This window comes from Fukomys damarensis, unplaced genomic scaffold, assembly GCF_012274545.1.
Source record: "Fukomys damarensis isolate Sample0158 unplaced genomic scaffold, DMR_v1.0_HiC HiC_scaffold_5, whole genome shotgun sequence".
NCBI classification, from domain to species: domain Eukaryota; kingdom Metazoa; phylum Chordata; class Mammalia; order Rodentia; family Bathyergidae; genus Fukomys; species Fukomys damarensis.
Genome location: NW_022900917.1, coordinates 31490933 through 31518880, shown reverse-complemented (window position 1 = coordinate 31518880; position 27948 = coordinate 31490933). Strand labels below are relative to the sequence as shown.

General features: G+C 39.3%; 1 protein-coding gene across 3 annotated transcripts in view; it reads left to right on the top strand.

The window, feature by feature from the left end:
* Positions 1-48: 48 nt before the first annotated feature.
* The window catches only part of Fabp5 (fatty acid binding protein 5), a 143406-nt gene continuing 115506 nt past the window's right edge, over positions 49-27948 (top strand). The window contains exons 1-2 of one of the 3 annotated variants that reach the window (XM_033760414.1): positions 49-162; positions 22518-22636. In XM_033760414.1, coding sequence (XP_033616305.1) covers positions 108-162; positions 22518-22636 — 174 coding nt within the window. In that variant the 5' untranslated portion in view covers positions 49-107. The remainder of the gene's footprint in view (positions 163-22517; positions 22637-27948) is intronic. The other 2 variants (XM_010636251.2, XM_010636253.3) reach the window with 2 other exon arrangements.

Genomic DNA, 27948 nt, shown 5'->3' with positions numbered 1-27948 from the left:
GCGAGAGTGCGCATGTGCGCGGCCCGCTGCTGCACGTCACGGGGGGTGGGTGAGGGAGGGGCGTGAGGGGCAGAGCCGAGCGGCCAGGGACTGCCGAGCTGCGGGCGATGCATCCTGCCTGCTGGAAGGTGCGGGAAGTCTGCTGTCTCGGCTTTTGTAAACGTAAGCTCTGCGGTTGTTTGTCTCTGGAATCCATTGTCCCTTAAAAAGCACTGTTTATCTCAGCAGTCTTCAAGGTCCCAGCCCACGAGGCTCATTTAAGTCAGGTTATTGCTTACCCGTGGGCTGCAGTGGGGTGGTGGTGCGGGAATGTTCCTTCACCTTGGCTGTACACTAAGATAACTTGGGAGGCTTCTAAGAGCACGTCGCCCCCACCAAACCCCCAGGATAAGCGCAGAGAATCTCTAGGTGGGGCCCAGGTCCAGGTATGAAGATTTCCCTAAGCTTTCCCAGAGCAAAGCAGTGCTTCTCCAGCAAGGGAGATTGACTGGGAGAGACAGAGAGATGGGGGAGAGAGAGAGAGAGAGAGAGGAAGGGAGGGAGGGAGGGAGAGAAACAAAAAACCAGAGCAAATCCCCAGGTCCTATCCGCAGTGGTTATGGTTCAACTCCTGAGCAAATGTGGAGCCCTGGGATCCGATGTAAAACACTTTCCAGATAACAGAGAGGTTTTGGTTTCAAGTTATTACACCAGTAGCCTGGAGTCAGAGAAGACTTGTTACAAAGAGCCAAGCCAGGTGTGGAACTCAGGACGTCTCATTCCAGTACCTTCTACACAACTGTGTTCTGTCTGAATGCCCAGTTTTTCTATAAGAATTGCTCGGCTTTCCTTAGCAGAAAAGAAAGGTACACATTATATTGAACATGTGCATGTACACTCTACTGAACATTTGTTATATATCGTTTTAAAATATTGGCTGGGAAGAAGGCTCGTGATAAGGAGCAGGGAGCAGGGTGACAGAGTAAGGGATGAAAGTGTGTGCAGAACAGGGTGTAGGAGGAAACAAACCTTGCACTCAACCTTGAGCTTGCAAAGGTGCTTTAGGGACACGAACCAGGTTCAGGCTTTGCTTCCTGCTTCAGAACATGAAATTCGGGTGTTAAAAAGCATATGAAATTATGGATTTCACCGTGTTGCTTTGCTGAATTTCATAGTTGCCTCTTAAATTAGATTTAAAAGGTAGTGTTCCCATTTTACAACATTATAGGGACACGTTGGATCTTTTAATTATTTGGATTTAGATCCATTAATTTGATTGTTCTAGTAGACGCCTGGATTTGAGTGTACAATGTGGCTACTGTAACTAAGGAAAACAATCCTGATCTTACAAGGAAAGTGGTGTCTGTATTTATTTTAGGTTATGATGTCTTTATTCAGATTTTTAAAGTCTTTATCTAAATTCAGGCTTTCATTTTTGTGGAATGGAAATGCAGTTTGTATCTTCATCCAATTTTGCACCTCCATATACTCTACTAGGATTGTAAAGTCATTCTAAGGGCATATTAGCCCCAGGGCATTGCAGTGACATTTGTAGGCCTTACAAAAGAGCTTGAAGGGCAACACCAGCATTTTCTGGTAACAAGTGTAATTGTCATCCTAATTTTACCCAGGCCAGAAACCACGTGGTCTAGCCAGAATCACTAATACCAGCAGGGCCAGTCTCAGACTCTCCCTTTCCTCTTTTCTCTTCACCAAGTCATAAACTGAAGATAATTTTTCATTTCCAAATTGTTAACACCAACATTTGCCGTCAGTAAATTAGAACCAAATTGTATCTTGAAGCCAGTACTTGTGGTGAAGGTAAATCCTGTGAATTGTACTCCTAGTCTAAGTTTTGGAGGCAAGCAGTTGATAGTTATATGTACTATTCCACATATTGGCCTGGAAATGCTATATTGCCAACTATACCCTGCCCACCTTTATCTTTACTGCCCAAGTAACTCTTACATTAGAGCCATTCTTTTGTTTATGAAATAAAAAAATAAATTCCTAAGAAAGTATAGGAGCTGCTACCTCATTGGTTGTAGGACATAGTTCAGGTTTTATTAAGAAAATATTAAAAATTTTAAAAATAGGGGCTTGGGGTGTACCTTAGCTGTGGAGTGTGCACCTCTCATGCTTGAGACCCTGGGTTCAATCTCTAGTACAGCAACAAGAAAAACAATACAAAGGTAATCTTATAATATTGGGATACTTCAGGTAAAAAATCCAAAGTTGTCATTCATTTTTCTTAGGTATTAGAAACTCCAACCAAAACATTATCTATATGTTATTTGGGTTCATTTTCATATTGACATCAAGAAATCCAGGATTTAATTATATAAAAGTTAATTAGTATGGCCTACTGCCATTGTATTTGAGCCACTGTTATTGGCATTAAACACTTGAAATGTGCAATATTGTATTGATTAAGCCTTGGTATTGACCATGTCTGCATTTAGAATTTCTTATTAGCTGCTGTTGTTGTCTGGAAGGAATGGCAGCTACATCTTTTTCTGGAGGTCTTTATTCCTTATGGGCCAGCAATGCTCTGGTCGAGAATATCTTCATTCACAGCCTTAGAAGTATTAGTTGTGATATTTTTAATTATCCAGATACAAGAAATGGCTCCAAACCTATTCAAGAAACCATACCTAAGATAAATTTTTATTAAACTCCTGCTAAGAATCACTGGCTGATCACTGAGCTGAGAAGCTTTAGCTCAAAAACTCTCCCCTTTTATTAATTACATTTTTTTATTCATTTCACCTAAAGGAATTCTTTGACATGAAAATCTTCAACCCCTGCTTACTACATAGACAGAACAGATAAGAGAACTGTGGGGAATTCAAGGTGACTGGTGAGGCTGAGACAGAGTTGGAAGCAAAGAATTATGGGCTAGTTGGTGAAAAATAAGCTTGCCATAAACATGTACACACGTTGTGCTTGGTTTTTGGACAAGGTTTATCACACAGTTTGCATTGTTTGAACACATACAGTAGCAGATAACTCTACTGGAGACAACAACTAAATCCTTGCAGGGGTGGGTTTGGATTAGCATTGCATCTTTTTCCCTAGAAACTTTAAAAACTATTGAAAGACCAATTCTTCTTGCGCTAGCACAAGAGACCTATGAAATGCCTGCATTTCAAATGTTCATATCTACATTACTACTTTTAGAACATAGAATAGACACAGTAATTTAAATATAATATATACATAATTTAGATTTTCAGGCTAGCTCCAAATTGTTTTAAGCCCACAAATAGATTGAGTGTTACACTAAGCTGTATCCACAGGTTTCGCATCTGAGGGTTCAACCACAATGTTTATGGGGGGAAGGGCAAATGTGTTTGTAATGAACACATACAGATTTTTTCCTTGTCATTTTTCCTAAGCAATATAGCAACTGTTTACATAGCATCTGTACTGTATTAGGTATTAGTAGTCTAGAGATGATTCAAAATATGCAGGAAGATAGGAATAAGTTGTATGAAAATATTACATAAGGGACTTGAGCATGTGCAGTGTTTGATAACTGTGGAGAGTTGACACCTCCCAGGTACTGAAGGACTGGATGACTACTAATTATATAGCCTCAAGCCATTGGTAAGGGTGGTACCAATGCAAGAGTGGCTTGGTACCAATGGGATGGTACCAAAGATGGGAGAGGGGCTAGGAAGATGAAATTTAGGGACCGAAATGGGAGAAGGGAGGTGATCTCTGGTGGCTGAGTGGGAGTTGTTGGAAACTAACTGCCAGCAGTTTCTGAAGTGAGGTTGGGAGATGATGGCCTCTAGACAAGAAGAGAAAGATCAGCTGAAGCTACACTGGCTATCTGGGGCTTGCCTGTATGCAGTTGAGGAGGCCGTGTTTGACTTATCTCTAGGAAAAAAATGACCAGAGCATATTACACTATAAATCCTTTAAAACTTATGATAAATGCTTTGAAGAATACTGCAGAAATGGACAGTCAGTTACAACCTCTTGGAAATTATTTATCTACCCCCTCAACCAAGTTGCCCACTCATGGACTGGGAGGGCATGGTGAAGAGGCTGTGTGGCACAGGGTGAACCACAGACTTACCCGGCTTAATCATCTGCCATCTCTGTCCACTGTAATCACATGGTTGGAGTCTTTGATTACCTAACAAAGTGCAAGAACTTCAAGCACGTAGTAGGCTCCTCATAAATGCTTGTTGTTAATGAATGGGCTTTAAAGAAAATCTTTCCTAGAGTTAAAATCTATAGCCAGATGCCTTGCAATGTCCATTTTATTGTTTTAATGTAAACGATGATTGAACGTAGCTTTTAAGAGAGTACTTTTGCTTTCCAGCAGAAGACTTAAGAGTAACTTTAGGGCTTCTCTGAGAACAGGAGAGTCATTTAGAAAAGGCTTTCCTCGCTTCTTGGTCTTTTGGCTAAGATCAAGTGAAAAGGCTTTCGGAGAGGTCAAGGCGAAGTCTGTTAATGTAAGTCCATGACCTCACACTCTAGTGCGCAGGAGAAGGCAGGGCTTATGTATTTGACACTTCCAAGTCTTTCTAATGAAGAAAGAAATTATGGTGGCAAGAGACACAGTACTTTCATAAGTGGACTCAAAGTGTCTTAAGCAAACGTCTTTACATTAAAAAAAGGGCACTCCCATTGTCCTGACTTTATGCATTCCTTAAATGTCTATCCTGACATCAGCATTCACGATCTGTGGGTGCAAAACTGAGGTAAATACTAGCAATATTGGTGGAGATTCTTTGAGTTCACTTTTACTTCTTCTGCCTTTATCACTCCAACATAATATGATTGTTACAAACATCATCGAATCAAGCATTAGAGAAAACTATGTGTTTCTTCAGTCATTAGTCCTAAGTCATGCATTCGCCAACAGACAGAGATTGAAAAATGACGATTATAATGTTAACAAGAGCTTCAATTCCAAGGGGAGCTACTTGTGCAGTCTCCAATGTCAAAGAGGTGCGAAAGATTTTTAGTGGCTGATACATTTCTGTCATTTCTTGCCTCATTAGACAGCTTTCTCCATTCCCACCCTTTCAACACTTTGTCAGCAAAGAGACTTTTCGCCTGTTGGTCTTGCACCTTTTCTGGACAGCAGATCATCTCTTGTTAGACAGGAACCAGAGTTGACAGGGAGAGGAAACTTTCTCTTTTAGAATGACTTTCTCTTTGAGCTGGGAGCCCATATAAAAGTGGAAGAATATGAATTGTTTACATGGTTTTCTTCTTCAGTCTGTATATGCTTTCTTATCTGAAAAATGGGAATAATAGTAGTGGTTAGTCTCTGAAATAACTACTTTATCTACTCCTGTTCCCCATGAAGAAGGAAGATTCAGTTTCTGCTCAATGTCGTTTCTCCCTTACCTGTTCACAGAGAACACCTTCTCTAAAGGGGTAATAACCATTGCTACTGAGGGCCAGGAGTGAGCTCCTCACACTTTCCATCCATGTGGCAGTGGTCAAACCTACCATTCTGATTAGTGACAAAAATGGAATTTGTGTGATATGTGGTCAGACCTCCATGGAGTCTCAAACGTGTACTTTTGGAGATAAATAAAAGCAAGCAGTTAGCCTGATAGAAATGCAAGGGACGTTAGAAATTTCATAGCAAGTCAAGATACAAAGAATTCCCGTTGGCAAAAGCCGTAAAATAAACCACCACTCCAAGATGTCTTGTAAAAACAGCAGTTCCTTTTAGAAATATTTAATCCCAAATTCCACTGAAGTGCACGTGGTATTTCCTGTTTCTGGAAACAGAGAAAAATTAAGCTCTGTTTTAAAGAAAGCAAGCAGAGCCAGATGTTGGTGTTGGTAATGATCTGCAGAGCCCAATACACATGTGGTGGCAGTCAGGGAAATGTATGACAGCTGTCTGAAGCCCTGGGAGCCTAATTTTTCTTGGCTAGAAAAGAAACAAAGTGTAGGGGCTGTTTTATTTATGTGTGCAAGGAGACAGCTGAGTCCAAGAGACATAATTTTGGTTTGTAGAGCCATCTATAGCAATTTAAAATATTTTTTCTCTTCCTTTGACATACTTAATTCAAATCACTTATTCAAGAAATGTTTAGTATCCAACCAAATACAGTGACATCTAAAGCCTTTTTAAAGAATATGGGACTATTCCATTTTGAAACCAATTAAAGGCAATTCAAAGTGGTTTGCTTTGTCCATATTAATGATTAGAACTTTCCTGAAAATGCACGATTGGATTTCTTGATGAAAAGAGCCTTTGGGTACACAGGAGTGATAACACTCGCTGCAGCTTTCACTGCCCTCTATCCTGAAGCTTCTTCTTTGATTAAATTGGTTTGTTCTTTGCAAATTGGATTTCTTGATGAAAAGAGCCTTTGGGTACACAGGAGTGATAACACTCTGCTGCAGCTTTCACTGCCCTCTATCCTGAAGCTTCTTCTTTGATTAAATTGGTTTGTTCTTTGCCTCTTCATCACCCTTTGTCCTTTCCTGCCTTTGTATTTCCCTGGTGTTTTTAGCCAGGTGCTCCTCTCCTATTTCTGTTCTTGGAATACCAGCTATTATAATTTAAATCTAAAATGTCCCCCCAAATCCTAGGTAATCAGAGCTTCATGTGAATGGGTTTTGGAAGGTGATTGGATGCTGAGGGCTCTTAACTTGGATTAACCCACTGATGGGATCATAATTTGGTGGCTTCATAATTTGATGGCATTATTGGAAGAGATGGAAATGAGATGGGGTCTGATTGAAGGGAGTAGATCATGAAAGTGTGACCTTGGACACTCTGTCTAGTCTTTGGTTCTCTCTCTCTTTCACAGCTGTCATGAGGAGCAGTTTTTCCCCTCACACCTTTCCGCCATGATGTTACTGCCTTGCCACAGGCATAGAAGTCATGGACTCAAGTGACTTTGGACTAAAACATACACTGGTATTGATAATACAAGGCCAGGAGGAGAGATTCCTCCAGCAAGGATGATCAAAGTAAACTGTTCTGTATCATAGATATCAGCATATATGTCTCAGTTCCTCAATAAAACAGAAAGCTGCTGAGGGAAGACACTATATTTCACTCTTCTTTATATCTCCTCTCCTCTTCCCATTCCTTAACTGTGCACTGATTTTTACAAAGTAGGAAGGCCATTATCCACATCCATCCTTATGATGCTGTGGATCCTGACGATGTTATTTTGGTGGAAAGGAAGCTGTAATGTTTATGGGGGGGGAGATAAACAATACTAAGAGCTATTCACCATCTAACCCTATTTGGAATGCAGCACTATCGAGGTTGATCATCATACATTTACTACACATGAGTAACAAGCTGAGAACAAAACTTTTGTCTTAAGAACAAAAGTCAAAGTCCAATTACTAGAATTGGGGTAGAAGGTGTGAGTTAGATTAATGTAAACATTTACTTGCTATTAAAATCTGCGCTAAGGATACTTCTGTTTGTCTTCCTGTTCACAATGGATGTGACTGAACCCAGAGCCTGGAGGTTTGCTCCTGTCCTGGGGAAAAGATCATCATCTGTGGGACCAAAGGGATAGTGGAGCTGAAAACCAAGCCAGGCAGGGACTTTTCCCCATTGCAGTGACTTTCACAGCAGGCAGGTTGACATGAACAATGGGAGTCACTGTGTCTTCCCCTCTCTGTGCCACCCTCTCCCCATCCTGTTTATAGTTTCCTGCTCAGGGAGGTGACTCTATTCTGCAGTGAGATCTGACATGGCTTCTTAGACCAGGGCTGTCACTTGATCCCAAGAGTAGCCTGATATAAATTAGCAGGGGTAACTAGCTGAACTAATAGGGCTAGCTTCCTTGGAAATGTAGGCTGGAGAATATAGAATGGATGGAGGAAAATGGGTCAGATAAACAAAGAAAAGCAGAGATCCAATGGAAAACAGAGCATCCCAACAAATGCAATGATTTTTCAGATCCTTCATTTCTTTAAATGAAGTTCTCTTTCTATTGCTTGATCTTGTAAGGCCAAATAAATCTAATATACTCCTCTGTGAATGTTTATAAAGTGAATTACTAGGAACATATTATTAATATTACTAAGCATGCTAAAATAATATTTGTATGCACTTATGAGATAATAAAAAATACTTCTAGTCTTTGTCTCTGGTTCCTAGCAGAGAACTCCAAAACCCTTAGAATTTCCTGAGGGATAAGAATGTCTTTTGTCACTCATAATTAACCCCTTTGGGTACTTGAGTTTAAGTTAATGAGGGATGAGGAGGAACTAGCCACGTGATTAGAAGATTGGAACTTTCAGACACATCCTCCAGCCTCTGAGGATTAAGACTGGGACTGGAGATCAAGTTCAACCCCATGGCTTATGATTCCATCAGTCATGCCTGTGTAGTGACCCTCGATATAAAATACTCGGTACACTGAGGCTTGGGGAGCTTCCTGGTTAGTGACCATATTGACACACTTGACAGGGTGATGCACCCTATGCCGCCTGACAGAAGCCCATGCCCCCAGGCCCCCTCTAGACCCCCTCCAGGCCTTGCTCTATGTATCTGTTCATCTTGCTGCTCATTTGTATTCTTTATAATAAATAAAATGATAATCAGAAGGGCAATGTCTTCTTGAGTTTCGTTGAGTCTAAGTTCTTCTAGGGAATTATTGAACCTAAAGAGGGGTTGTGGGACTCCCAAATTAGCACCCGAGTTAGAGACAAATGCACTTAGCCTGGGGACCCTGCTTGCCACTGGTGTCTGAATTAAGAGTCGTCATTTGGGGAAGCTGCCTTCTAACTTGTTGGATCTGGTGTTCACTTCAAGTAGTAAGTGACCTATCTAGCGTGAAGCAGTTGGTACAGAACACAGCATTACATTCTTTGTGCATTTAAAGCGGACCACATTTTGTGTTGTGTATTTACAGTGTTAACACAGAACAGAAATAGCATCATCATAATCTCATGAAGCGGAGAGCAATTATATGAGGTTTTTAGGATCCTTTCAGTTAATCTGCATGTGTTGATTTATGGCTAGTGGAGTAATCAACACATTTTAACATATACTTATCTCTCTGGTTGGACTGTTTTGGTTTGTGTCTAAAAGTTCCCCCAAAGCCTCAAGTGGTCATAGGCTGTTTTGGAGGTGGTTGAATGTAGAATGTGTGATTGATTCTTGGTGGGGCTGAGCCTGAGGGCACTAGGATTAAGGGTGTGAGTGCTGCTTGCCCTAGATGGTCTGAACAGGATAAAAGGGGCAGGGAGATGCTGTTAAGGCCTCTTGTTGCTTTTGCTGCTTCCGCCACTATGGACTGTTGCTCCTCTGCACCCTGTTTGGAGCCAGCTGATTGATTATTGACTAAAATCTTTGCAAACTGTAAGCCAAATAAACCTTTTCCCCTTCATCCTTTGGATGTTGGGTATTTTGTCTCAGCCATCAGAGAAAAATAACTAATAGACTATTAGCTCCTGAGAGTGAAGCTTACAACTTCTACATCTTTGTATTTCAAACTATTCATAGTGAATTGTCTTTAAAACATCCTGAGTACTTTGAAATGTTTATGGTTGACATCATATAAGTATTTGTTAATTACAGCCCTTTATATTTGATACTTATTTAATAGTCTCATCTTTCTGGACATTACTTCAGTAGTCTTAAGCCTTATCTAGGATATGAGAGCAAGTCAGTACTAGATCTGAAATTAAAAATCAATTTCCTCTGAGTTTGCAAGCTTATTACTTAGCCTATCAAAGTATTAAAGTACAGGTCTGACTATTCCAGGGAAGATGATAGACAGTGAAGTAGTTGAGGAAGTTTGGAATCAGATTCTATTATGAGCAGTGCAGATGGAGACACTTTGTTATTCATCTTAGAATTGCTCATTTAGCCTTATGTTTATGTGAGTTGCCAAATTAAATCAGTGAATCATTTATCCTGATAGGTTAGGATCTAACTTAATCTAGCATGTGTTGAAAAAAAGAAATAGGGCTGGCAGAGTGGTGAGCAGCAGAGAAACAGCCTCCCTGAGACTTGGTGTCCAGATGCTGAAATATAGCAATGTGAGAAAAGGAAGAAGGAGATAAGTGGGTCCCTAGGACGCAGCAAGGACCTGAAGCAAGAACTGAAGCCCATGGGGAGAGGAAGGAGACAAACTTAAACGGAGAAGGAGGAGGTGGCAAGTAGCACTTGCTCCCTGACTCACTGTATGGAAAGGGCAGCTCAAACCTGCAGACATGCAGTGACTGTGACTATGGGCAACTCATGTGAAGAAATGCACCAGGGGAATGGAGCTGTGGACACAACAGACTGCAGGGGCTGATGAGTTATTTGGATTCAGTTTTTCTCCAGGAGAGGCAATTGGCCAGTAGCCATCTTGGAGAGGGGCCAACTGAGCTCAAAACTCAGAGAAGCTGCAGGCTGGGTCCATCAGGGTGAGGCAGAAATTAGTTCAAGTCACTAGGAGGTCAAGGAGCAGAGTTCAATCTGGTAGGAGGCATGGAATGTTACAGGCTGAGCAAAACAAGTTCCAGCCTCACAGCCAGTAAGTAACCTGAGCTTCAGAACTAAAGGTGCAGGCTTGCTGGAGTTATCTTCTACCCCTCTGTAAATCTACTGCTGGTTGGGATTAATCAACACGGATATAGGCTCTACCAGTGACAGCAGAAACACAATTTAAAGTGGATTTTCTTTTGCTTTCCTTGTTTTTGTTTTGTTTTTTCTTGATTTGTTTTGTTCTTGTTTTTATATGTCAACATTTTTCTAGTTTTTTTTGGTTGTTGTTCTGTTCTTGTTTCTATTTCTTCCCTCCCATCTTCTTCACCAGTTTCCCAAACTTTGCACTTTGTTTTCTAGCCTTACTTCTAATCTTTCTCTTCTGTTTCTCACTCTTTTGTTTTCCTAACCCCTTTTAAATTTTCTCCACGAGGGTAAAATTGCCATACTGAGGGAATATTTACTGTATACAATTTTCTGGTTTGTTTTAGATTTTGCTATATAACCACAAATCTACTTCATATGGTTAAAGCTGGCAAATTAATAGTTACCATAGTTTCTAGGCTGTTTGTTGCTATTATTATTGTTGATTGTACTACTTTAGCAAGGTGATATAATTGTTCTAATCAACTGTTCTTCCTGTTATCCTATGACTGAGATTGCCTAAAGGTCATAAACAAAACTATAGATTAGTACCGAAGAACCAGGGACTAGGCCAAATAGGCACTAACTTCTCCTCCCCAATAAATTGAAGAGGTAAGATCTTGCAACAGACTCAAAACCCAAAAGCCAGCTATACCTGGAAAACTTATCTGAGAAGTGGTTGTTTCCTTAGGGTTCTAAATACTAGCAATAAAGCTGCTTGCCATAGCAATTTAAAAGCATCAGCCCAGGAATTAAACAAACAAACAAAAAAGAAAGTGAGAAGACACTTAATCATGATACAACCCCAAACTTCCGGCTCCCAAATGACAATGAGTGGGATGATTTGAAACTCAACCATCCGGACTCTCTGAGGTGGTAACAGCAGAAGTAACAACACAGATGAGTGAGGCTCTAGAAAAAAATCAAGTCAGAAGTAATTTCCCAAATAACTACAGAGATGGTGCCATAATGAAAGACATGGTTAGAGCAGACACAGTATGGGAAAATTTTTTGCTAGCTGTTCCTCAGGAAAAGGACCGATATCTAGAATATATAAAGAATTAAAAAGACCAGGCACCCCAAATTGTAAGACCTGATCCAAAAATGGGCATCTAAAACGTATAGACACTCCTCAGATGAAGAAGCAGAAGAAGTAGAGATGGCAAGTAAATATATGAAAAAAAGAGTCAACATCACTGGTCATTCGAGAGATGCAGATGAAAACAACACTGAGATTCCACCTCACTCCGGAAAGAGTGGCTGCTATTAAGAAATCAACTAATAACAAATGCTGACAGGGCTGTAGGGGCAAAGGAACCCTTCTCCACTGTTGGTGGGAGTATAGGCTGGTGCAGTCACTGTGGAAATAGTGTGAAGTTTCCTCAAAAAGCTAGGACTAGAGGTTCCATTTGACCCAGCTATTCCCTTTCTTGGTATCCTCCCAAGAGAATTAAAAGCATCATACTACAGCAATATATGTACACCCATGTTTATAGCGGCACAGTTTGTAATAGCTAAATCTTGGAAACAGCCCAAATGCCCATTAACTGTCAAATGGATAAAGAAGATTTTTTTTTTAACAATAGAGCACTACTCTGCTATAAAGAAGGATAAGCTGGAGACATTCTTGTTAAATGGATGCACCTTGAGACCATACTGTTAAGTGAGATAAATCAGAAACATGTTTAAGTACTGAATTGTTTCTCCAGTTTGAGAAACCAAAAGTGGAAAGGACCAAAATGTATGATAGGTAGTGGGAAATGGGAAGAAATTGTTCAAGTGAGGAGGGGAACGTGGGAGAAGGGGGAAGCAAAAAAGGGACAAGGGAAAAAAATGAGAATAGAAGGAAAAATGGAAACAAAGTTTTTGTAAATGAGAGGAAGAGGAGTAGAAGAGTGGGGAGGGGAATGGGGAAAAAAGTAGCAAAATATATCAGTACAGGTACAAATTCCCTATGACGAATATTATAATTATGTATATCTACAATGTACCAGTAAATGTTTCACTTTTCAGAAAAAGAAATTGATTCTAAGCATTGACAAGAACAGAAATGACAGACATTTTTTAAAAAAATCACAAGAGTACAAAAAGGTCTTGCTTATTTCACAGGTTAAAATGTAATTAGCTCTGTTGAGTTACAGCTGTACTCACCCACTGAGTCTTGAACATATTGTAAATAGAAGTAAAACTCTAGCTTTGCAGCCAGAATTTTTAATGACCATGGGGGATACCAGCCAACAATTTATTTCAGATAGGAAAACAGAAGGTGAATCTCAGTTTTATCTGTTTTAATGTTACTCTTCAGAAGTAATTACTTGCTTTTCTAACATTCTAAATTTATACTTCATTACTAACAAAACCTCTAAAAATGACAGCAACTGGTGTTAGGGAACAGTCATTATGGAAACATTCTACTTGACAGCATGCAATCATGCCCATCAAAGAGCTCTAAATTCCCTCTCAAACACGTGATAAGAAACTGCAAAGTTTATTTAATCCAGTGCTGAGTCAGTAAGAAGCTCAATAATAAGCATGTATTGATAGACTTATTTTCAACACATTTCCCTAGGAGGGTTATCTAAATGGCAAATGCTGACAGAAATGATGGTTTTCTGGACTCTTAGGTTTATATGTCCATGTGACATGTTCTGTGAGACAAGCACATGACCTTAGTGGTCATTTTGTAGTTAAAGGAAAGGTTTCTGGTCCTTCAGTTCTATCTCTTGATGTAGGACCTTGCCCAGAAGGCATCTGGGTAAATGTTGCATGTGCTGTTCTGTGTAAGATCTGGGTTGACACTCATCTGGATTGCATGATCTTGACAGCATCTGGGCGACTTGACATATCGAAAGGACGCCTCAGAGGTTGATTGGACTGGTTATTTGGTTATTTGAAGAGCATTTCATTCCAGGGAAGTACAGATGAGTTCTCTTTTGAGACCCACTTATAGTCACTACAATCTTCCTGAATTTCAGAGCAGTTTGCTGGCCAATCTGAACCCTTCTGGATATGATCCACTGTAGGAACACCTTCACATGGCCGCAGGAGAGTGGAAAGAAACTTGGTTAGGAGAAAAAAGTGGCCTTGGTTAGAAAGTTCTATACATGCTGCAATAGAGGCCCCAATAGTCCCAATAAGGACTCTTTTTTTTTTTTTTTTTTTTTTTTTTTTTTATTTAGGAGAGTCAACCAGTAAGGCGATTCAGTCTCCAGCACAGTGGTTAACACTGAGGACTTTGGGCAGGGGTAACCTAGGTTTCTGTGCCTCCTCTGATAGGTACTAGAATCCTAGTCAAGTTGCTGATCCTCTCTATGCCTCAAGATTTCTTGTCTGTAAAATGAGGCAATAGCTTATTTTATTTAATATTTAGTAATATGCCAAAAATATGCCAGTAATAAGCCTGATGGTTTTTGAGCAGTTAGCAGTCTCTGTATAAAGTGCTCAAATTACCACCATCACACCTTGCCCTGTGCTAGGTGCTGTATGTACATTTTTTATCTGTAATTCATTTCATTTTCACAAAGATAGCATAAGACACTGCATTCCCATTTTATAGATGTAGAAACTGAGGCACATTCAGGCTAAGTAATTTGTAGAGTCTCTACAGCTGGTAGGCAGTAAATCACCTCCAAGCCTTTGAGCCCAGGTCACATGGCTCTAGAGTGCAGGCACTGAGCCACTGGTCTCTAATGCATGTCTAATAAATCAGTGTGATACTTTATTTATTGTTTTCCTTCCTGTCTTTCCTACTGTATGACACAGCCATGACCCCCAGTTGCTCAGATCTTGGGTCTCAAGAGTTTCAGCAGTTGGCTCCTCCCTTGACTGAGCCTCTGTGACCCTTGCCAAGCCTCTCGCCACTAGCATGATTCCCACGAAGGAGAAAAGGTAGCAGGAGAGTTACTTGGTTTGTGTAGGAGGAGTTATATTTTGTTTGGATTGTGTTGCTCTCCTTCCTAGGTAAACTTGAATACTTTCTTTAGGTCTTAATATCCTAAATTATACAATGACAAACTTCTATATTTAGACTTTCACAAAAGATCACTTGTTTATCTAAACTTAACATTTGCTGAATAGCTATTAAGTGCAGAGCGCATTGTGTTCCTGTGGACAGGAAAAAAATAAATAGAAGCCGTGCTCTTAACCACAAAAAATTATGATCTTCAATAATAGACAACTGTATAAATAATCATGATAGAGAACTTGTGTGAAATGAGAATACCTGGGAGTGGATACAATTTTTCAGCTCCTAAATATGTATCACCTTAAAGAAATTATATATGTGAACATCAATTTTCACATTTGCAAAATGGGCTTGACATTATTTTACTCATAAGATCTTAAATCATTGATGGTACTCATCAATGCTATTAAAACTATTCAACAAATGCTTTGAATAAGTACATTATTTAAGAGAACAAATATAGGAGTACCAACAAGAAAAATATATAATACTGTGAGAAGGAAAAGGTGTATATAGAATCATAGACTATGCTAATATCCTTGCTTTACTTTCAACATAACCAAAATAAGAGAAAATGTACTGTATTACAAACTATACTATGAACTGGCTACAAATTTAAAATCTAGACACTAAACAAAATTTAATTAGGACCGATTCTGGCTGTCACCTTTCTGCATGCCTCCCTGCATGCGTTGGAGAAGATGTTTGTGGCTGCCTCTGTGGTGTATGTGTGGTGTTTTTTGTGGAGGTGATGGATGCACTGATTAGCTGATGTCTGAAGACCCAAATTCCTACAAAAGACAACAATATATTTATACAATAAAGAAATAAAATAATACAATGTATTTTTCAGTAGTGAACAGTGACTCTCCATAATTCCAGCATCCAGGAGGCCTGAGGCAGGATGATTGCTGTGAGTTCGAGGCCAGCCTGATATAGCAAGACCCTATCACAGACAGACAGTCAGACAGACAAGAGAAACAGACAGACAAACATACACAGTGAGCAGTGAGAGGGTGGTCTCTTCTTTCTCATAGCTGATATTTTCTTTCAGATGAAGGAGTCCTGATAGCATAAAAGGCCTGAACATCCCCATCCTTCTCGTCTCACTCAGGGAGGAAGAAGGACTTATGATTGGTGAGGTTGGAAGGAGCAGCGGGGTGCAATCTGCACTCTCCTCTTTTTCCTCTGCTCCTTTTTTCCTATTTATGCTACAGAGATGAGAGATTTGAGGGTGCCCCTTGCAAGTCCCCTGTTCCCTGCAGGAGGGAGGGGAGCTGGCTAGGGGATCGCTGCTCCCCGTGGGTGTGATAAGTCATACCTTTCTGTTACATCTTACTGGCTGCTATATTATAGCCTCCACTTACCTAACTTCTCTCTCTTGTGTCTTCATTTATTTGGCACTCAAATTAGGAAAAATAAAGGTGTTAATTACGGATCATCTTTGATCTCCAGTATTCAAGAAGCAGCTGGTGACCTCACCCCAGGGGTCCTTGGGTTTTTCTGTTCAAGTAGATGGATTTATCCTGGTTCATCTGCATTGTTTATCTTTCCTCATTCTCTGATGGTGCTATGTGATTTTCAGGGTGATTCTGGACTAATGGGCCTAATTCTCACGAAGACTTACAGCTGAGTCAATGAGTGGGAAGAATTTAATTTAATAACCATTTTGTCCTCTGCAAATGAAATCTACTATAAAATATGTCAGTGAATTCTCTAATAACTATAAACATGATTTTAGCATTTCACTTAATGTAAAAGAACTTGTACTATACTATTATCCAACACCTAATAAGAGACAAATGCATATTAAATAGAACCTGTCTATGAAACAAGAGAAGTGTGCCATTTACCCAATTTATAAATGCAGGGAAATAATGAAGTGGAAGGAGACTAAGTTCAAAATTACACTGTGCATTAGTGGCCAAGCTGGGTGTGAACAGTGGGTTTATCAATATTCTAGTTAAGTCCTAACCCTGGTGACTTCCCTCAATATTTCACTGTGCAGCTTCCAGACTGACCCCTTTTAAATTCACAACTTCTACAATAATGTTGTCTGCTCAGTTCATTGCAGCAAATATTTATTTACTTGATTCTTATGCCATATTCTATGTTCTATTTGGGCAAAAGATAAATAACCAAACAAATATGAACCATGTCCCCGCTGAAGAACATTGGAAAGACCCCACTTACTTGTTAGTTAACTTAGTAGTTAGTAAAGAGGCATTTTCGAGAAATAAGAGTGTCATCAATTAAATATATGTATTATAATTATTGCTATTTTTTATAATATGAAAAATAAGAACAAAAGATCCCATCAATAGGAGGTGTGTGATAAGTTAATTTGTAATATTAAATGGAAAAAAAGACATAATTTCAAGTGAGAAAAATACAAAGGAAAATGATGCAGGTAAAAACGTCAAGTTGTTAAAAATATTTGTCTCTCAGGCTGGGGATTTATCTCAGCGGAGCCACTCCCGCCTTGGAAGTGCAAGGTCCTGAGTGTGGTTCCTGGTACCAGAAAAAAAATTGTCTTTTGCTAGATAGCAGAATGATTATTGTGAGTAAATTTTTTTTCTCTCCTTCCAGACACTTTTATGTATTTTCTGCATAACCATGCATCAATGTAACAATCAGAAAAAATTTAAATTTGTAAGAAAGATGTTTGTTCCATTTCACTTATTAATTCTACTTCCAAGTCTGTTTTTAAAGACAAAACTTACATAAGAATTCAGATGAGAATAACTTCTATTAAAGTAATTATGAGTCTAGACTATACTTTTATTTTAGTAGTCATTATTTAACAGTATTTGGATCTTTTGATTTTTCCAGTGCATTTAGCAACATCATTGGAATAGTACGTTTACTCCAATTAAGCAGAAATTTGTCTTTGAGTTGCTCTTTCTGTGCCGTCTATGTTCAAGTTATTCTTGGTAAGGCCAACACCACACTAATCTGTGATGTCGTGATGTAAATTCACACACAAATCCAATCTCTGAGAAATCCCATGAGACTTTCTTCTATAGGCACACTGTCAAATTAATACCCTCCCCAAAATAAATAGAATATTCCTATGTAAAGAAATTATCTTGTCAAATTTGGGAGAGCTTAAGAGTGTGTGAAGAGTGAGGATCCAGTTTACTGGGTCTTAGTGGACATAAAATCCATCTTACAAACATTTATTTATTGCTTAAGTTCCTTTGTCTCTTTGGGAAGTACAGTGGCAGATGTAAATAGAGATTATACCAGCATGGTAGATGCTTACCCAGATCACTTCTGAAGCACCAGGGCTAGTTACCAGGGAGTAGTACATAGATAATTGTGAGGCTTGGATCCTACTGGAAAATCTAGATGAAGTTCTGTTGGAGATGGAGTTCTATTGCCTTTAAATTATTTGAATTTGAGCAAGTCAGTTAGCCTCTGAGCAGTAGATCTCTGATTTAATCTATGCTTATTTGAAAAATAGTTGTAAGAAATATACAAGCACTTTATAAAGTTGTGAGGATCAAAGTAGATAATGTGTACAAATGTATGTTTTATAAAGTATGAAATTAAGCTCAAAGATTGGATATATTAATATTTGTATTAGTAACTTTCTTGTTGCTGGGACAAAATAAGCAACAATCACACCTTAAAGAGGAAAGGTTTATTTTGGCTTATGATTTTAGAGAGTTCATTGCATGGTTAGCTGGCTCCAAGGTAGAAATGGCGTAGTGGAAAGGCCTGGTAGAGAAAAGCCAGCTCAATTTGTAGTGGCCAGGAAACAGAGAGAGAAGAAACTGGAGATAAAAGCACATCCTTTCAGGTCACACTCTTCCAAAAAGGCCCCATTTACTAACAGCACATTCTGCTCTAAACTCATCAGTAGATTAATATTGAGCCCCATGATTCAATCACTTTCTTAAAAGCCCTATTTCTGAACACATGAGACTTTTGGGAGACATTTTGGATCTAAGCCATAACAATATTCAAGGATATGTTTACATAGTACAGTGTCTTCAATTTGGTGATTATCTATTAAAAATTTATTATATTTGGTGAGACAGGAACGATTTTAGTAATAAAGGGCAGCTATTTTAATCAGAAAAACCAAGGTTTCCTGGGTAATATAAGATTAAAAAGCAGTTTTCAAATTTTGCATAGGCACATAATACTTAGCAACTGGCAATCTTGGAACATACTATGACTTAGCCTTTTAATGGTGGCTAGAATTTTCTCATCCACACTTGCTAGAGTAGCAATTCATTGATTCAGTGTGACTCATTGGCTCAAGTATTCATCCAGTAAATATTATTTGAGAACTGTGTTTCAGACTCGTAGCAGTGATTGATACAGTGGTGAGGAAAGGTGTTCCGTGTCCTCAAGGAGCTTTCAGTATAGTGTGGGGGTCAGTTCATTTTCAGTCAATCCTACAATCTATTGCAAACAAAAGGACTGCTCAGGAGGAGAGAAAATCTGCTCCCACAGCATATATACAGTAACTTCTGTGTGTGCTTAATCAGAAAGATCAGTTAAACACCTTTGAGAGGGAGGTACATGGGCTTTAATTTGAAGGAAGAGTGGTAGTATCCCATAGGTAAAGAGAACAACTAAAATTATTCTAGGCAAAGGGAAGAACTTGAACAAAAGCCCTGATTTCAGAAAAAGCACAGTAGCATAGATGAATCAAAGAAAGCTGTATTACTGGGTTAAATTAGGAACCTAGCAGAGGAATATGAGGCCAGAGAGATTTTATGGCAGCTGAACACCATGAGGAGTTGAAGACTATGTTAAAAGTTTGAAATGTTTCCAAAGAGCAGTAGGAAGCTTTAGGCAAAAAGGGTGTCAGTTGTGTAGATCTGTAGTTAAAAAAAAAAAAAAACCACTCTCACTGCAGTTGGCAGAACAGACCAGAGACGGGCCAAGGTTGATGTATTTATTTTTGATTGCTGCTGGAACAAATGACCATAAACTTCAGCAACTTTAAATAACATCATGGTTTCTATAGTAAATCTGGGAACAAAATGGCTCTATCGGGCTCTTTGTTTAGAATCTCACAAGGTGGAAAGCTGGGTATCACATAGGGTATGCTTACTGGTTGTTGGCAAAATTTACTTCCTTCTTTTGCCTTCCATGCAGCCCCTCCCATCTGCAAGGCAGCAATGTGAGGTCAAGTTTTTCTCACATTTCCAGTCTTTCAGACTTTCTCTTCCACTGTCTCCTTCCTACTTCCTCTTCTACTCACAGCTTGGAAGCAGCTCTGTTTTTAAGGGTTCCTGTGATTGCAGTGAGCTAACGTGGATAATCCAAAATACTCTTGTATTGTAAAGTACCCTTAATTATACTTGCAAAGTCCCTTTGGCTATAGGTGATGGTTAAACTTAATTATCAACTTCACTGGCTTGAGAGCTGCTTAGGGGATTAATAAAGCACACTGCTGGGTGTGTCTGGGTAAGTTATGGGTGTGTGACCTTGGGGCCCACATCTAATTCTCCACCCCTTCCTTTCTGGCTTTCTGGAATCATTCCCTTGTTCTGCTCCTCAGCTGCCATGATCTAAGCAACCTTGCTCTTCCAGGCCCTTCTTCCATATTTCTGCCATGGTACCAGCCATTCATGGACTGAATCCTCTGAAACCATGAGCCAAACAAACTACTTCCTCCTTTAAATTGGGTATTGTGCCCCGCAATGGGAAAACTGACCATGTAACATGTTATTTACAGGTATTACATTAGAGCAAAGGTCATGGCAGCCAAAGTTCTGCCTACTGCAGTTGATATACTGATGGCAACTAATAAGCAATTTCAATAATTCAAACAGAAGATATTCATTACTTGGAAGAGGGTGAGATGGTAGAGGTGTAGGGAAGTGTATGCATTTGAGGATTCTTAGGAGAGAAAGATATAAAGGAAGACTCCCTATTATGATTTAGATCTTAAAGGTTCCCAAAAGCCTGTAAGTTAAAGATTTGGTCAACTGGTTTGTGGCTTTTTTGGGAAGTGCTATAATCTTTAAGAGAAAACTTGTTTCTTTAGTAATTTATTTCTGGTAATAAATATTCTACATCATTTGAATTATAAAAATCCATATAATACTGATATCTAAGTCAATTATCTAAGAGAATGAGCCCTAACCTTAGACATAACCAGTATTTATAAGCCAAAGTTTATTCATCTTAATTTTGTCAATATATGTAAAATACTGTGACAGAAATGGGGCAAATTATTGTACTAGCTCTCCATTATTACAACAAATACCTACAATAATCAACTTATAAAGAGAAAAGGGTTATAGTGGATCCCAGTTTTGGAGGTTCTAGGCCATAGTCACATAGACACTTCGCTTTTAGGTGTTGGAGAAAGGGTAGCAAATCATGGTAGGTACGTGTGAAACAGCAAAACTGCATGACTGGGAAACAAAAGAGAAAGGAACAGAGGATCTCAGGTCTCATTATCCTAATGACCAGAAGACCTCCTATCAGGCCTCCCTCTTAAGGTTTTTCACCATTTTCCAATAGCACTTTCCAAAAGCACCAAGCTGGGGACTAAGCCTTTATGCACATGCCTTTCAGCATGGGGATTCTAAATCCAAACTATAACAAATCCACTCTTTTTATTTTTGCATTACTGTGGATTGATCTCAGGGGCATCACACTGAGCTACATCCCCAGCTCTTTGTTATTTACTTAAAATTTTTGACAGAGTCTTGCTAAGTTACCAAGTCGCTAAGTTACTCCAGCTGGGCTCCAGTTTTCTATCCTCCTGCTTCAGCAAATGCATTTTTTTGTAACTGGATTATTTTTGCTTTGTGATATATCTTGACCTTATATTGTCACCATATATAAATTTTCCTCGTTCTTTTTATAAATACCATGCACCATTGGAATGCACCACGGGAGATCCTTTTGGTTCTTTTTAACAGTAACAGAGTATTCTATTTTTAAATAAGCATGGCATAATTTATTGAACTGGTCTCATTACTGGACAGATAGCTTGTTTTCAATTTTTGTTGTTATAAATGAGATCTAATTGATAGCTACATGTAAATGTGATCTTTGATCACTTGTGTGATAGATATCTGGAATAACTTTATAGAGTTAGAATTGCTAGATCAGAAATCTTATGTATTTAACATTTAATAGTCATTATTATAAATTTGCCCATTAATAAGACTTCTACACTATATTTCGTTCGCTTAATCTGGGAGTCCCAGAGGGAGGGAGAATTGAGCTTCTCTTAGAACCAAATGAAAACTTCACAAAGAAAAGTCTGAGATAGGACAAAGATCATCTCTTCAAGTAATCTGGAAAATGTGAGAATTAATGATAAAAACCCTATTTTCCCACTCTGGAACTAAGGTAGGTATTGGGAATAGTGTAATGGCATTAGGAAAAATAATAATTAGGTCCTTTTCTTGCGGAACACTCAGCCTCATTGGTAAACTCCTGACTAGTGCAAAATGTTGAAGGACATGCAGCAAATAAAGTGCAGATTAATTGCAGAATGTTTCTCACTTAAACTGAGTCACTTCAATGAATAGGATTTGGGGGTGAAAGAGTTTTTGTATCACTTGTTAAACAGCCTAGTGTTTCTGCAGAATGCTAAGTAGACTTGTGTACCTTGAAGAATAGGATAAGAAAATGAATCTGGAAAAGCATAAGTTCTCAGGCTATTTCAGTAAAGAATGCTTTGTACTGCAGGTCATAAGAAGGAAATGACAAAAAGCTTTTTAAAATTTAGGTTAGTTTTGTTCTTAGATATGAAATCTAGATATAGAGGCTGAGGAACTGGCTTAGTGGCTAACTGGAGTCAGGCCTATGACTCTGTAGTCCTCTCAGCCCTTCTTTCATGGTGGCAAAATGACAATCTGAGTTTCTGTTCTCACATCTATGTTTAAGCCAAAAGGAAGGAGGAAGGGGTGGGAACAATACTTCTGTCTTCTGCATCAGGACAGTATAAGTTTTGCCAGAAGCCCCGACAAATTTCTGTTGCTCTTTTACTGCCTCCTACAGCTGCCAGGAAGCTGAAAGCATGGAGAATACAATGTCATAACTGGCTTAGTCCAACTGTGACCACTGCTGGCAAGTGTGCCCTCAGATGCTCAAGCAAAATCAAGACTTTTACAGCCAAGGTTAGATACCAGGGGATAACCAAGCCTTCTCCTTATGGGTTAGATTTTTAAAAGCCTTATACACTATATGCTGTGGAAGGTGAATTTCATCTTGGTAAGCCAAAGGCAGTCTGTCAATTTTCCATACAGTTCAGTGAGGTCCTTGGTAGTGGCTGTTCTTTTCCAAATTATTCCAAGATTCTGAACTTGGGGAAAATTATCTCAGAATGACAGCTACTGATAAAATGAACAACTCTCACTACGTACTTCATAAAATGAAAGGACAAGATTGTGCTATCTCTTTCATCTGCAGAGCTTTCCTTGACTTCAAAAAGCATATTATAAACAAAAGCATTTCACAGGATGTAGAGATGAAAACAAGTTATGAAGCCAGTTTACATGCCATGTTTTAGGAAGAAGCATAGGAATGAACAAACAAATGCTTTTTAGTTGAAAAAATTCTGTATTTATATACACGTATATAATTATTATCAATTTATTATAGATTTCAAAACATCTTTAGTACCAGGGATTTAGCTCAGTGGTTCCACTGCCTGCCTCAAAACATCTTTAATTTGCTGTTCAAGTAGGAAGCTCAAATGTTCATACAGGCAGCCACAATTTGTATGATTACACGTAATTTTTCTTAAATATATATTTTTCTGGCTTTCACCAAATCAGAGTAGCTCAAAACTAATACTAAATAATCGGTATTTAGTTTATAAATTCATATTCACACTGATATGTTTTTATGTTTACATATGGTAAAGAAATGGGAACATAGGATCAAAGAAGTCCATTAGGAATCCTGTATAAGTTAAACATTAAAAGTAACATGTTAACTTATAAGAATATTTGGAAATTATGAATTGGCCTTATGCATTATAATTACTATACTCATATATAAATATATTTGAGATGAGAAAAAGTAACTATTTTTCATAAATGAAGTATTCTTTTTAAAAAAGTCTAAACACTATTAAAAAGCTGATTTCTTATTTGGAAATACTAGTAGAAAGACCTCAAGTCTATTCTTCATAGACTTTCTTTAGATTTATACTCCATGCCATATGAATAAATGGTTTTTACTATGTTTTAGTATTAGATTTTTATTATGCTATGCTGCATCATATTATTATTGATAGCAATAAAAGGGCAAAAATCTTTCAAACTTTCCATTACAAATATGTGCAAAGCTGCTAAGTGTATTCTGTGCTATTAATGTAAACACAACTCCAGCTTCACAAAAGGAATTAGAAAACACAAGCAGACTCAGAAATGACAAAAGCACCAGTATCTATAACCCCATCCTGCCTTACATGAACAATATATTGCTAACTGAAGGATTTCAAAGTAATTAGCATAGTCCTATCTCTATAAGAATACTGGCAATGATCAAACAAAACCTGATCTTTCATTTGTCATAAAACTTGTTCCTTTTCCCCCTTTTCCATATCCCCTTTCTGTCTTGTGGGTGGTGAATTCTGGGTTGCAGCCTGTGCTTGTCTGGATATCACCTCAAATGGGTTGGAGCTGCTCATTCTCCTGACTTCCCCCTGCTCTGTCAGTCTGCTACCCTGGGAAGCCCATGCAAAGTATGCAAGATGTTTGTTTACGTGGGGATTTATCTGTAGAGAACACAGAGCAGGGAGCCAGAACGGCAGGGAGAATCTCCAGAATCCCCTAGAGACTCACTCCTGCCCAAGAAGCAGAAGGAAAGGTGAATATCACTAGCCTGGGGTCGCCAGAGTTTGGAGAGTCTTAGACAAGCTCCACTGAAGTGGTCCGTTGGTCAGGAAGGGTGGCTTTGGAGTGGGCACTGGTGTGCACCCGAAGAAATGACTGTTGGAGGCTGTCAACCCCTGGGCCACCTCTGCAGCCGCTCTTGAAAGGAGATCTGTGTGGACAGTTGCCATAGCTGCCACACCAGCATTACTAGTTTCATTCCTGAGCAGACCCTGTTGCTCCCCGTCTGAAAACCTTCAAGAGCTCTGTGTAGGCTAGAGAATAATGCTCCAACATGCACTGAAGAGTTTTGACATGGGGACACAGGATTCATTTATATCCTTAAATTAATCCCTGATTCTGGGCTACCGTCACAGACCTCTTCCCACCTCCCCACTGCAGTTGCAATGCCATGCGATGGCTATGATCACTTTCCCGGGCTGTTCCTGCTCCTACCCACTTTCCTCAGCCTCTCCAAATACTGCTCGTCTTCCTATAACCAAGCAGACTTCTTCACTAAGATGTCCTTCCTGAGTCATTTGTTCGGGATGCGTCACCTTTCCTTTGTGCTCAGATCCCATCTTGTGCGGGTGCCTGGTGTGATTTCATTTTACTCTTTTATATTTTTTTCTTTGACGATCTAGAAGAGGAAGACAATTTCTAGAAATCTTCATTTGTACATCCGCCTAGTGATCACTTGAGTATTTGTTGAAACTAAATTGATCCAAATGCAGAAAAGGACACTTGTTTGTTACCAGAGGGGAAGGAAGAGGAAGGTAGAACCATCTCAAGAAACTAAAAGGCATTTGTGCACATAGGCTGCCTGAATTCGCTTTGCTTCTCAAGGAAAGATTAAAGATTCTGCTTTCTGGAACCTGAAACACATAATAGGCAGAAGAGTTGAGAGGTAAGGGGTGGGGAAGAGGAAGAAGGCAAAGCTTTTAAAAATGTAGTCTTGCGTGATCTCAGCTCTAAGCGAGAGAATCAAGTCAGCATTTTCTGTGTGATTCCTCCCTTCCTTTCTTACATGTATCCATATGGTGCAAGATTCTCCCACTGAGTTCTTATAAGGAGACTGAGCTGTGAGGTTTCTCATGCCTGCTTGTCTTTATCTGTGGGTTTCCATCACCCGTAGAAGAGCCTGGCTGGGAGTGGGTGCCGAGCTGCACAGAATGAGTGCAGTGTGCAGCAAGGGAGGAAGTGGGTAATCTTGCAGCAGCAGAAATCTGATCATCAGAGGGTGATTGCCAGGCAATCATGGAAAGAATTATGGCAACTGAAAAAGTAATAGGAGATGAACAGGCAGGTGGCAGAATGCAGAAAAGAAATGAGGGGAGACATTTGGCTTTGCAATGGTCAATTGGATTGGACTATTTTTTGGCCCCACAATAAAAATAGAAACGTTGATAAGATTCAAATTAGCAAATCCTCATTGTGTGCTAAGTTTTACAAAGGCCATCCTCATTTCTGTAGTTCACTTAAGAAAATTAGGATAAACTAATGTCTGCTTGCAAAGCAGTTGTAATTAGTGGAAAGTACATGCACAAACACATGGAATCGTTTAATTATTACTTAGTAGACAATGAATTTGAGTTTCTTTCTCCTAATTTTAATTTACTCATGAGTTATGATGGTTAATGTTGGAAATACCTCAGATCTATAAGCCTTCCTCTCCTACCAGTCAACCTTAATCCCAACCCTGTTCATCTCCCTTGGACGTGTCACAATTTCCTAACTGGTCTCACTCATCCTGGCTTTATATTTGTATGGTCTGTTCTCTGCCTAGTACCAAGGAAATCTTTAAAGAAATATAGGGGGCAATGTCTTACCACTCTGCTGCCTACAGTATTTGCCAGTATAGTCAGCAAGAGCTGACGTCCTTCCGTGGCCTGGCCTTTGTGGGGTTGGCTCAGTCCCACCTCTGCCTTGGTCACTGCCTGCCAGTCACAGCACCCTTCTTCCTGTCTCTGGAAATTTCCATGCTCCATCCGTTCTTGAGGCCTTTAAAAATGTTGTTAATCCTGCCTGTGGCACTTGGAATCCCTTATTTCCAGGGCTTCTGGCTTCTTCTTTTAAAATAACTTTTTTCTATTTTGGTTAACATATATTAATAGTGTCTACTGATGGAGCTCAGTGAGATATTTATTTCAACACATGCACACAGTATGTATTGATCAAATCTGTTCAGCCTTCCCTTTATTTTGGGATCTCTAGTTAATCACTATTCTATATTCAGGTTGACTTTTTTTTTCAGTACTGGGAATTGAACCTGGGGCCTTCTCACTGAGCTCAATTTTTATTTTGAAACAGGGACTTGCTAAGTAACTAAGTTGCCCAGGTTGGGCTTGAACTTGCGATCCTCCTGCCACAGCCTCCCAGAGTGATAGAGATGGGAGATTAGGCACCACTGTGCCTGGTTGGCTGTTTGTTGTTGTTGTTGTTTTATTTAGTCACCACTTGCTCTACAGAGAACATTCTCTTTTTGTTTTTCTGTTCCTGGCTTCTTTTGCTTAACACAATGTCCTCCAGATTCACCCATTCTGCCACAGACAACAGGGTTTCTTTCTTGTTTACAGTTGAATTTCATTGCATATAAACACCATGCTTTCTTTATTCATCCCTGAGAGCCCCTTGATTGATTCCATGTCTTAGCTAGTGTGACTAGTGCCACAATAAAAATGGGCATGCAGGTATACTTTTGGTATGTGAATTTCATTTCCTTTGGATATATATGCCCAGAAATGGGATAGCTGGATCATATTGTGATTCTAGTTTTATTTTATGTTTTTTGAGAAACCTCCATATTGTTCTTCATAATGGTTGTACTGATTTGCCTCCTTACTAACGATGTATGAGAATTTCTTGTTCTCCACATCCTCTCCATGTTTTTTTCATTTAGCTCTCCTTATTGAACCCTCCTCCACTGCAGCCATTTTCCCACTCCACCCTGTTCTAGAGCTTCACGACATTCAGCAGCATCTTCAATGTGTTTATCGTCTGTCCCCATTGAAGAGTTCAGCTCCCGGAGAGCAGAGATCTTGTTTGTCTTTTTCATCGCTCTGATTCCCCAGGCCAGGCACCATGCATTGTGCATAGCTGGTTCTCATTCAAGGGCTGTTGAGTAAGTGAATAAAAATGTCTGAACTTCTAGAGACAAGGAAGCAACACTGAAGTTCACAGTGCTTGGGCAAACTTCTCAGAGGGAGTAAAGTTATTTTAGCTGTGAAAAATAGTGAGGAGCTAAGGCTTGAAGGCAACAAGATGGATGCTTTTGTCCATGGGAGGCCCCTGCCCTGGTTTGAGCAGAAAGTACACAGAAGTAAAGCTGAGGTGGGTGTCATGTCAGGGAGTGGAATGTGTATGGACTCACAGGGCAAAAGAAAGTCATTTCACTGCCACATTGTGCAGTGTGTGTGTGTTGCCTCAGGTGGCAAAGCACTGAAATTTTACAGGGCCCCTGAGAGCTAGGTTAGCTATTTGTCATCTTATTTCTAATTTTGACAAATATGGAACAAATTACAATCCCTGAACATAATGGAAAAAAAAGTCACTCAGCCCCATATATTTCATTTTTATGCCAATAAGAATGATTTTACTTTTTGGGTCTT